Consider the following 12,130-nt stretch of genomic DNA (forward strand, 5'->3'; position numbering starts at 1 on the left):
CCAGGGCCAACGGCTGCTCTGAGCCACCGTCCCCGCTCCTGGGTCGCTGCACCTACCCCCGACTGGTGGCGCTTCCACCCTTACTGAGTCCCCTGCAGTGACTTCTCCCCAGAGTGATCCTGCTCAGTCAGCTCCTGTGTCTTGCTCAAAAACGTCTAATGGCTTCCCATCTTATTTCCGAGGAAAAACGGGCATCCTTAGGAGGACCCACCAGTCCTGGGGATCCCTGCCCTCGCTTCCCACAGCCCCCGCCTCCTCACTCTTCTCAAGCCACATGGCCCTCCCATGCCACGGACACTCTGGCCTCGGGCTTCGTGCCTGCCCTTCTCTCTGCCCAAATGCCCTTGCCTCAGCTACCCAAATGGCTAGCTCCCTCACCTTGTAAAGGTGTTTTATCAAATGTCAACTCGGTGAGAGCTTACTGCCACCTGGCCACTCTGTCTAAACTTCACCCATGCCCCAAACCCACTTACTAGCCTCTTTTCCAGCTTTGCTTTCTCCCCTGAACGCTTTCCATAACCTAATGTAATATTTTACCTCTGTTTTGTTTATGGCCGGGTCCTCCATCAGAATGCAAATCAACCTGCTGCTCCTTCACTGCAGAAGTCTTGCTGTTAAAAATGTCAGCTGAGCTACACAATATGATTAGTGTCCAAGTCTACTGACCTTCTGGCACAAGCTCCTTATCTCACTGCCAACCTGTGACAGTCTGTGGGCTGGCGCGAGTCTGTAGACCATTCTTTGAGAATCATGGTTCTGCACTGTTACTAAAGTTGGACTGATGATAACAACAACAATAATGATGAGAATTCTCCCATTCTGCACCCACACTATAGAGTGCTTACTGAGTGCCAGGTGCCGCAAGTACTTAAGCATTTTATACAGATTATTTCATTTAGACTTTTAAGGGCCCGTGAGGGTTTACTTTATTATTTCCATTCTTCAAATGAAAACATTCAAGCCTCTGAGGTTTAGGTAATTTGTCCAGCTTCTCGCAGCTGGTCAGTGGTAGCGGAGACTCGTGAAGTCAAGCAGTCTGCTCTCCATCTCACCCCGGTAAGCGTCCAGCGCATGCGTGAGCACACTGCACCCCGATACCTGCCTACGTTAAAGAACATGGGCTCGTGTCACAACATTGGGAGTTGAAGAAACAGTCGACACTGGTTCTGGAAGAAACCCCATAAAGCAGATGCTGTGTAGTTCTTTCTTTCACAGGGCCGAGTGCCACACTGGGCCCTCAGTCGGAGGGAGAGGTGCAACGAGTGGGCAGAGCCTCATTCTGGAAGACCTTCCAGAAAGGGAGGTGGGCAGCATGGCCCCACGGCCCGATCGTACTACAAGGAAAAGGGCTGGGAGGTGGGCGTTCCCAGAATCCAACGATTTGAGCTCAAACCATGACAGGTTTGGAGAACAAAGAGGAAACACAGCAAAAATGAAAATTTAATGGCTTTCAACACTTGACTCAACTCCTTATGAGTTTCGGAGAGTGTCAGAGAAAGAGAAAAAAGTATCTTTCCTCTGGTAAAACAAAAAACAAAAATCCGAAAACAAACATGAAAACTCCAACTTGTGATAGTAAGGCTAGGAAACAGAAATAACACATGCTTTTCCTTTCCTTTTAATTATCTTCCTTGCATTAAATAATATTAACTTCCTACTAGTTATTTCTGCTTTGAATTCTGATGTGGCCAAGAGATTTAAACAAGAAAAAGAAAGGCTACATCTGTCTCTCCATTGCTACCTTGTTATTTCTTGGTGACAGTGCTTTGGTTTGCTACATTTCACAAAGCATCATCAGCAAAGTAAATAATAATGTAACTGTTCTATCCAATGATGACCTTGGAAACTTTCTGAAAAATCAAGACTTTGTTTTTCACTTCACCACCAACGACATCCTGAACATGCCAGTAAAAAAGACACAGAATACACAGCGGAAGAAACCCCCCAAAGGGACGACTCACGGCCCCCCAAAGGGACAACCAATATCTGAACCATCCGTCTCAACCCTTGTGCCTGTAGCAACTTCTGACCCTGAGATATTTCCTCCAGTAACAAAACACCCCTTTGGCTGAAGAAATGTCTTTAAAGATCTTCTAATTCATTCAACAGACTTCACATTTTACCAGGTGCTGCAGGAAGAAAGAGAAACTGAATACTGCCCTTGCTTTAGACATCTGAGTGCCTTTCTGTCCCACCCCCTGCCCCCATTTCCACCTCCCGACCAGGAATTTCTTCTATAAGCACACTAGCCCCTAAAATCAAACGTTGCTTTTCACAGTTGCTGAAGTCACCTACGACCAAAAGCACTTCACTGCAAGACTTCCTCAATTTCGACTTCATAGCTACTGATAAGATCATTCTTTTATACTACTATAAAGTACTTAGCCGGCACGTAGCTCCACTTTTCTGAACTTAAAATCTGTGCGCAAGTATCACATTTCCGAGACCTTGTTACTACGGCATGACAATCTGCAATGTTCTTTTCTTTGTCTTCTTTTTAAATACAAATGCCTAATCCATTAGTGTTTGGAAAAATGTAACCTTGTCTCTTTTTGTGTTAATAAATGCCAGATTTTTATCACTATCTTGTCACTTTTGATTATGATATTACTAATGAGCATCACTATGTTTGCTTTTTGGATGCGAAGATCAATTAGTGCTTTTGCTAACGATATGCAAACCAGAGTTTGAAGACATGGACTGCAGAAGTACAGTTGATGTCGGATGCTTCCTGTCTGCATCCCCTGTCTCTACATTTCAGGAACAGTTGGTTTAGGTCCCACGAAGCGTTTACTTTCCAACCTGAATTTACCACTTTCATACTTTAGCTGACGAATTATGGGGATCTAGATATATCACACCGCTTGTCAATGTCCACACATAAAGCTTCTTGCTTCGACAATTAAGCTGAAAAACTCCCCTTACAGTCAGAGAGGGGAAAGCCTAATTTGGCATAAATAAATGTGTTTCCATCATAAAATATATGCTTTTCAGCTTCAATTAACCTTGAATGTTTCTCTTCGAAACAGTGAAGTAATTCTCCTTGGTGTTCTTGTCTATGGACTGGAAATCTCTCTAGTGGCAAAGAATGAGTAATCACTTAAATGACCCTAAAAGGGCTCTTTCTACTTCCCCTAAGGACTGTCTAGCGCGGCGGGGGCACCGATAGGGGGGCCGAGGACAGACCCCAGCGCCAGGTACCCCATGAACTCGCCCTCCCACCTGCGCCTTCGCCCTCATCGGTTTTCTCCTCGATCCTCCATTTTTCTCTCCACCTTACACTTCGTGTTTTTCTTTCTCAAACGATGACACTCTCCTGACTGTTTGAATTTTTACAACCTAACAGGAAAAAACAAAAACAAAAACAAAAACAACCAAAAAACCCTTGTGACCCTCACGGCTCCCGTAAAGCAACCTGCAACAGCTTCTTAAAAACCAGCCTTTGGGAAGGCCGTGGGGTGGGATGACGCTACGTTTTCACAGCCCTGCAAAGTTGGGGCACGACACGTATGCGCCGATTCCCTAACTCAACGGAAAACCCGGGGGACTGAAACAAACCGGATACAAAGACGACGACCCTGGCCCGACAGCTGCGGCGCTGCGGGGCGCCTGGGTGCGGGCGGCGGCGGGGCTCCGGGTCGCCGGGGCTTCCCGCAGGGGCGGCGGGTCCACCGGGTCCCCAGGCCTGCGCCGCCGGCCCGCCGCGGGGTCCCCCTGCCGGGAGGGCGGGCGCGCGCCGTTTCGGGGGTCGCGCCGGGTCGTCCGGGGCGGCCGGGCCGGTGGGGACCCCCGAGGCGACCGCAACAGGTGCGCCGGCCACCCCCCCGCCCCCCGGGCCCGGCCTCACCTGCGGCGGCGGCTCCTGGGTCCGGGCGCGCAGGTCCAGGCCCGGCCGCCCTTCCCCGCGGCAGGCCGAGCTCGCCGGACGCACGGACCGACGGACCGACGGACCGACGGACGCCGCGCGGCCGCGCCGACCGGGCGCGGGTGCCCGCCGCGCGGGCCGGGGCGCGGGACGCGGGCCGCGCCGCGAGGGCCGCCGGGGGCGCGACCGCCAGACCAGGCCTCGGGGCCGCGTCTGCACCCGGCGACCCGGCCGCCGCCCGCGCTGCGTCCCCGCGGCGAGGCGCGGGCCCTGGCGCGCGCCCGCGCTGCCCGCGGCTTTTGGTCGCTCGCGGCCGCCGTCCTCCCGGCCCCGCCCCACGCCGCCCGGTTGTCGGGGCAACGCGAGCGACGCCCGCCGCGGAGCAGAGGCGTTGGGCGCGGCGGCGGCTGGCCATGGAGCCCCCGAGTAAGGCGGTCGCGTCGCGGGGTCGGGCGGGGGCGCCCCGGGGACGGGTGTGGGCGCCCGCGCCGCCCCGCAGCCTTTCATTGCTTTTGACCAGAAAACACGGGCCCGCCCCTCGCGCTCTTCCCGCCCTCTCTACCCTGCCGGGGGACGGCAGAGCCCCCAGAGCCCGGTGGCGTGGACAGCCGGGTGCAGCGCCCCCCGCGCGTTCCTTCCTGAAAGTACCCCCAAGCAAAGCCACTAACGGCTATTACTGTCGTTGCTGACACGGTTTAGTTAGGTGGTTTGGTGCATTAGTTGTCAGTAGTCATCCTGCGTCTAAGGCGTCAGCCTTGTGTTTATTAGGGACCTGGTCCCCTCCCCTAGTTAGTCTTTGACTTAAAGGAGAAGAAAAATCAGGATCTGTCCAAGCATATTTGATTCATTGCTGGAGGTTCTTATGAGGTAGGACACTCAAAAAAATATATATATATTTTTTACAATTTCTTTTTCCGTTTCCCACATCGTTTGCCAAAAGGTGTGCATTCTGGAGTTATCACAACTAACATGAGCTCTAACTTTTTTTCAAATTCTAGTGACATAGTTCTCGGTCCTTATTTCAAAAGTTAATGTTTTATTGCTCTCTTTGTACCTAAAATAAGAAGTGTTTTTTCCTAAGGAGACCTAAAATACTCACACCTTTGTGGAAGGATGCAGTGTGACCTTCAAAGCCACGTCCTTCCTTGCAGTTTCAAACAGGGAAGTACTTAGACCAAATCGATACTTCAGGAGAAATGCTGGCATTTTTTTCCCAAGGCTATTAGTTTTTAGATTTTAAAGTGTAGAAGATTTTAAAGACTTTCTTTTAACTCATTATTGCTTTAGGAAAACGCTTACAGATTTTGAGTTATAGTTCCTTAAGTTGATCTGATTCAGTGTCTCATGTCAGACTGATGCCTGGCCTTATATGTTCTCTATTTAATGAAACAAATGAAAGTGAAATGTGTTTTTTTAAAAACAGCAACTTTTTCCCCTCAGGTTTATGTTATTGTTTAAAAGTGTAAAGTATAAATCTCAGATTCTCCAGTGCCCACAGTCTTTATGCAGTCACTCATTCATAGGATCTGGTACATTCCAGACACTGTGCTAGGGCTTGGGGATTGAACAATGAATGGACAGTGTTAGTTTGGCCACCCCTGGAAACTGAGCAGGGTCTTGCCCAAGAACTCCCGAAGCCTCCCTAGGACCTGAGCCTGGGGGCGAGGTGGCCAGAAGGCTTCTGGCAGGAAGTAGAGGCAGGGCTGCAGAATGACCCAGCAAAGGACCAGGGAAAGGGATTCCAGGTAGAGATCCTGAAATGCGGGTGGGTGGAGAAGGTTAGCAAAGCGGTAGCTGAGAAACTGGGGGAGAGGAGAGTTGGAAAAGAAAGAGACAAGGCTGGAAGAGCCCACGGGAGCCAGATCAGGAAGGCTTCGTAAAACTGTGTAGAGATTTACTACAATATGAATTATGCATTTATATCTCATCTCATTGGATTTCGAGGTGGAAATTACTTGTTAAGTAATCTGTGTCTGGGAACAACTATAAATTTATCCTTTCTACATATTCTTAAATGTTTTTATCAGTTTAATTTTAAACAATTCAAATAATCACCATTTATCTTAGGAAATCCTCTCACACTCTAATAATCACCAGTTTGAATAAATATTTACTAAATCATTCACTATTATTAACTATTTAAAAGGATAAGATTAAATGATTTTTAAGGTTGCTTTTAATTTCAAAATTCATATCCAACCATATTTTACCTGAGACCCAAGTTGTGTCGCCGTCTCAAAGATATTGGCGAGCACTATGTATTATGTCACCAGGTATTAAAATGATATGTAACTACAATTATACTTTTATCAATATTATATTGAGAATATTGTTATACCGATGTTATCTAGAATATTTAAAATCCTAGTGTTTACTACGTGCTACCTTTTGTTATTGAGGGGTTTTAAATAGCTTTTTTTTGTAGCATAGTTGAACATGGCATCGCTAAACTGATTAAAAGGAAGGATCCTTCTAATTGCTTTTAAGGATTAAACATATATCTAAGGACAGCAGCAGGGAACTATTAGAAGTAACCTCCAAGTCAGCCTTAGCCATTCTGTTTCCACACACTTAATTTCCTATTACTTTTAGGAATGACCTTTATTAATTGAGTCATTAAAATCCAATAAATATAAACTCTTCACACTCCACCGCTGGGTCATACTCTGACTAGAGGTAGGGGATGGCGGCCTAGCACTGTTTTACAGAATAATAAGTCAGTGATTCAAGAAACGATGGCTCAGGGGAAAGGGCAGTTTAAATAAGTTCACAGCCTTGGCCTGTTCTGAGTGGTTTGGCTCTTGGCTAACACATTTACATCTTTAATTATTTTTTTCCAAGAGTAACTACACTGTTGGAAAGATAACCCAGTCATGAAATAACATGGAAAATATTATTAAATTCCCTTTTTAAAGAAAGTGTTTAAGTTCAATAGTACTGTCTCTCTGCCCTAGTTTCTTGGTCAGTGACAATACCCAGGGTGACTTTAGGGGTATTTAGCTCTTCCTCTCATGATCTTTCTTTAGCCTACCAAATCACTCTAAGCAAACACACAATCTGAGTGAAAATGTGTATATTTTTCAAATGCAGCATCAAGATGAGCCCTCAGGTCCAAATTACAACCATATTGCTTCCTGCCCCGTAAACTCTCCCAATGTAAAATCAATCCGGGCCTAGCATAGGTCGGGCGGTGGCTTCCTGATACACACCTGGCTTTTATTAGAAGCACTAAGTGGAGATCTAAGTTATTTTTACGACCCAATGACGGGCACACATGCGAAGGCGAGAAGCCTGTTTTTTCTCCAAACCTGTTTTTCTGTCGGTCCACCCATCTTTGAATAGGATCTTGCCATCTTGCTAATTACTCTAGCCAGAAAGCGAGTCATCCCTAACACCTCTCTCTCTCTCCCCAGCTCCCCCACCCACTCCGCCCACCAGCAGGCCTGTGTGGTTCACCTTCAAAATACACCCCAGCCCGCACCTTTCTGTCCCTCCCTGCTGTCCTCAGTGGTACTGCAAGCCGCCTTCTTACGTAAACCATGATATTGGATCTATCGATTTCTGCATTTCTTCTCCCCTGCCCCTGGGGAAGCCAGAGAGTGACCTTGTCAAAGTACACATTGGATCATGTTTCTGTCCCGTTTTAAGACTCTCATTCTATCCAGGAAAATAAAGGAAATAGGCAAGTAATCTTATTGTGGGGACCAAAGTGCTGCCGGATCATAGCCCCAGCCAAATCTTTACATAGCCACGGGGACTTGGCTGGTAAGAATTTAAGAGTAATAAATTGCTTAAACCCAGGAATGTTTGTAAAAGTCTGTATTAGCAATTTTTCTCAAGTAATCTTAGCCCTTAAAGAACATTAATTCTATCAATTAGGTTATAATTCAAGTATCATCATTAAGAAATAAATGGCTTATATAAATCAAGTTTAGACCTTAAAAACAATTCCAAAGCAACACTTTAAAATAGCTGTAGTTTAAAATCCCCATCCAAGTACTGAAATTTGTTGCAGTCCTGACCTCTGGATGCTCAGCCGGCCACGGGAAGGGGCAAAACGACTTGGTAGTTGTAGCTGTGTCTCGTCGGAAGCTCAGCCTCACTCCCGGACCAAGCCTAGTCCTGGTAGCTTGGATTTTACCTTATTTCGTCGGGAAAAGCAAGCACAGTTGTGGCATGCCTGCTCTGGAGGACAAGCCCCGTCACTCCCAGGACCTGAGCTAGCCAACCAGACGTAAGGAGGGGCTTGTGCACACCACCATCCTTGAGAGTGGCCTGAATGACTCATCGAGCCCAGGAGCCAGTGCGGATCCTTAACGAGTAAACAACTGGCACCGCTGTTCGTACATCTCAGTGCCCACAGCGCTGGGCGAAAGCCAGGGGCAGAGCTGGAGGTGCTTGTCCTTGGCACACTCCTGCCTGCAGACTGGGGGCCTTTTCCCCCAAGGAGGCGTTCCTGTCTCTTAGACCCCAGGTGCCAGTCCCTTTAGCTGTGCCCTGCTGCATTCCAGACCGTCAGGGGCCCTTCCCTGCCCTTGTCTTCCTGGGAGGGAGTCTCATTCTCACACTGTCCTTCCTTGGCCCTGCCTGGAAGGTGCTCACTGCCCGTTCACCTGTCTGTCCTACAGACCGTGTCTTGGACATCACTGTCTCTTCGAACCTCCACTGTCTATTTACTCCCCCAACCCCAACACAAACCAGTTCTTCCCTCCCTCCTAGGTACTGTACTCTCGGGGTTCAGAACAGGACTCCCCAAAATGTGCCAGTTTGGCGTGTGAATTATTTTGACCTGAAGGCAGTCAAGACCCTGCAGGCTCACAAGAAACTTTCACCTGTCCCTTAAAGAATTTAAATTAAGGCCGTTGCTTATAATAAAGGTCAACACTGGAAATAACTGTTTATGAGCTGTCCGTAGGGGAGGGCAAACTTCTAATTACTGAGCATCTTGCTCTTCTCATCTTCCCACAGTGACCCCGCCCCGCTCTGAAACCCAGTGCACCTTACCCCATCCTTAGCTCAGGATGCCATCTGTGCCTCATTTTCCCTTTCTGTCTCTGAACTTCTCATGTAGGTGGGGTTTCTGACTCTATCCTGTGTGCGGGGTTCCCATAAGTACGTATGTAATTAATTTTATTTTGTTTTTCTTGTTAATCTGCTTCGTGTCCGTTAAATCATTAGACCAACTGAAAGAACCTTGGAGGGTAGAGGAAAGTTTCTTCCTCCCCCCAGTACTGTGTCTGGGTTTCATTAATACTTGTATTGCTCTGACACGTTGTAATCAGTGTGTATCTATATGATTAGCTCTCCCATTAGAAGGTAACATGAAATGGTTGCCATAAGAAACTTCCAAACCTGCAGAGGATTTTCAGAAGAGTTTGTTGGAGCCACGCTGATGACGTATGCTGGGGAGCAAGGTCTCAAATGCTGTGCAGAAGAACAATTTTGCCTTTTTTTTTTTTTTATGCATGCAAAATTAAGAAGGGAGGGTGGGAGGGTTCCGGGAAGGTGGGGACAAGGCAGGCGGGCTGCGTCGCGCAGGACTCTGTGCTTTCATGAGGGTGGTTGCGCCTCGGAGGGGTGTCATTGCCGGCACCTCAAAGGCGCATTCACCTAGATGCACGGAAACAACGGACAGGGCTGGCGTAAAACCTTTTCGCTGAAGAAGTCACAGGCCGGGGGCAGGACTCCCACCAGGGCCTGCCCGGCGGGGGATTTATGAGTTATTACGGCACCTCTTTTTTTCTTGGTTCACAAAATGGATTAAAGGCTTAAATGTAAGATCTGAAAACAGGGGAAAAGCTCCTCGACTTTGGTCTTGGCAGTGATTTCTTGACCATGATATGAAAAGCATAGCAGCAAAAGCGAGTCTCAGCAAGTGGGGGCACATGACCTCACAGCTCGCGCGGCAGAAAGAATCCGCCAGCAAAATGAAAAGGCGGCCTGCGGAACGGGAGGAAGTGTTTATAAACCATCCACCTGAAGAGGCGTTAACACCCCAAACATATGAGGCACTCGTAACCTTCGGTAGCAAAAGCCTCCACATAATCCAATTAAAAAGTGGGTAGTGGAGCTGAACAGACACTTTTCCCAAAGTAGGTATAAAAATAGCGTCACTTGTCAGCAGGGAAATGCGAATGCAAACCGCAGCGAGAGAACGCCTCAGACCTGTTGGAATGGCCTTATAAAAAGACCGGAGAGCAGCGTGGCGAGGATGTGGGGAGGAGGAGACCCTCACGGACCGTCGGCAGGAATAGGAACGGGTGCAGTCGCTGCGGAACACAGTACGGAGGTCCCTCCGGAAGTTAAAACGGAACTACCAGGTGGCCCAGCGATCTCCCTTCTGGGGACAGAGCTGAAGGAAGTGAAATCGAGACCTGGGAGAGGTACCTGCACCCCGTGTTCGCTGCAGCACGATTCACAGTGGCCCAGACAGAAGCAAGCTGCGCGTCCGCCGTGGATGAGCAAGGACGGCGCGGTGCGCATGCGCGCCGCGGAGCGCGGCTCAGCCCTGGGAAGGAGGGGCTCCCGCCAGCCGCAGCGATGCGCATGGACCTCGAAGGCCTTACGCCAAGTGAAAGAAGTCAGAGAACGGCAAACACTGGATGATCCGTCTCCCTTACACGTGAAATTTAAATAAGCCAAGGTCGTAGAAACGGGGTAGAGTAGTGGTGGTTCCCGGGGCTGGCGGGGGGGGGGGGTCGGGGGGAGGGATGCGGAGATGTCCGTCAAGGAGTACCAACCTCGAGTTAGAAGATGAGCACGTCCTGGGGCCTAAGCCTCGGCTTGGCGCGTCACACCATTGTCGGTATGGGGTGGCAGGGAGTACAGAGAGGAACGACATGCCTTTCTTCTCTAAGAAATCTGTCATATATGTTATAAATTTAATATAGATGAATTTCCCAGTGGGATGGGAATATTTCCAGCTTAGGTCTAGAGTACGGATTTGAACATGGCAGGCAGTATGAATCAGCAGGTGGGCGGCTGGGCCAAAGCTCACTCTCCTACTTTAATTTTCACTGCTCCCCAGCGTGAGGAGACACTTAGGGTGCGAACGAGGCCCATCTTCCTGCCTTCCACGCGCCCGCTGCTCATTCATGCCCTCACTCCTGCACCGCGTTTGCTCACCAGGGTCCTGCCTGCCCCTGCTGCCCCGTCTGGGGCAGCCAGCCTCCACGCCGGCCTCCAGTGACCCGCATGCCTCCCGGTGGGCTCGCCTCTGTGCCAGGCCTCACAGCACTGAGGTCTGTCCGTGTGACATGACAGAGTGACCTGCCACTTCCAAGATTAGTTTGTAAAGGATTGGAGCTGGTCTCCAGTCCCCCCCACCCCACCCCCACCGACTCTCTCTCATTCTCTATATTTTGGATCACTTACTAATTGCCATGTCATGACACGCTCAGGCGTCCTATGGAGCGGTTTACGTGGTGAGGACAGAGGCCAAGCGCCAGCAAGGACGGACTCCTGCCAGGAGCTCAGCGTGCAAGCTCGCTTGCAGACAGGTTCTCCAGCCCCGGCCAAGCTCTGGGATGACGGTGGCCCCAGCTGACGGTGGCCCCGGCTGACGGTGGCCCCGGCTGACGGTGGCCCTGGCTGACAGCTTGACTGCAGCCTCATAAGAAACTCTGAGCCAGATCCACACAGCTGAAGCCATTCCTGGGTTCCTGACCCTCACAAGCTGTGAGATAATGAGTATTTGTTGTTTTAAGCCACCAAATCGCGGGGTGATTTGTTATGTAACCGGAAATCCAGACTCCACCTAGTGCCCGTCACTGTACACGCGGCCTCCCTGCCTCCAGCCCACGCTGCTCTCTCCCGTCTGTAATGCCTTTGGCACCTTTTCTTTTTACTCTTTCTAGACTTTATTATTTACTTTTAGGTATTATAGTAGCGAGTTTCGAAAATCGAGACTTGTAAGAGGATAGAGTGCAGAGCCTCCTCGTTCCTGTGCTCCTGCGATCAGCTCCTGCCCCGCGGCAGCCGCCGCGGTTAGCTCCTCACGTCTCCTCCCAGCGTAGTGTAAACATCACGTCTACACGCGCGCCACATACAGCCGCCCTGGAACAGCACGGGCTTGAACCCTGCGGGTCCAGGGCCAGCCGTGTGTCCGTGGACCCTCACCGTCCCCACACGGGATGCTCAAGGGCCGGCTGGACGGCACATTCCGTCTGTTTCGTACTTTGCTTTTCACCTCACGTGATATTTTGCAGAAATTTCTGTTTAGTCCACGGCGAGTTTCTCATTTTTTAAAACAACTGTATGGCATTC

General features: G+C 49.6%; 2 protein-coding genes across 5 annotated transcripts in view; one reads left to right on the top strand and one right to left on the bottom strand.

Annotated features, from left to right (window-relative positions):
* Positions 1-7,911, bottom strand: part of DHX32 (DEAH-box helicase 32 (putative)) — a 33,891-nt gene extending 25,980 nt beyond the window's left edge. The window contains exon 1 of one of the 3 annotated variants that reach the window (XM_016148245.2): positions 7,888-7,911. The gene's annotated coding sequence lies outside the window, so the exon portion shown is untranslated. Of the gene's footprint in view, positions 1-3,222; positions 3,548-3,847; positions 3,979-7,887 lie in introns of those variants that run through there. The other 2 variants (XM_016148242.2, XM_016148246.2) reach the window with 2 other exon arrangements.
* FANK1 (fibronectin type III and ankyrin repeat domains 1) overlaps positions 4,233-12,130 on the top strand; it is a 57,278-nt gene continuing 49,380 nt past the window's right edge. For both annotated transcript variants that reach the window (XM_016148247.2, XM_036222358.1), the window contains exon 1: positions 4,233-4,291. In XM_016148247.2, the coding sequence (XP_016003733.1) occupies positions 4,279-4,291 (13 nt within the window). In that variant the 5' untranslated portion in view covers positions 4,233-4,278. The remainder of the gene's footprint in view (positions 4,292-12,130) is intronic.

This window comes from Rousettus aegyptiacus, unplaced genomic scaffold (genome assembly GCF_014176215.1).
Source record: "Rousettus aegyptiacus isolate mRouAeg1 unplaced genomic scaffold, mRouAeg1.p scaffold_m13_p_6, whole genome shotgun sequence".
Classification (NCBI taxonomy): Eukaryota; Metazoa; Chordata; class Mammalia; order Chiroptera; family Pteropodidae; genus Rousettus; species Rousettus aegyptiacus.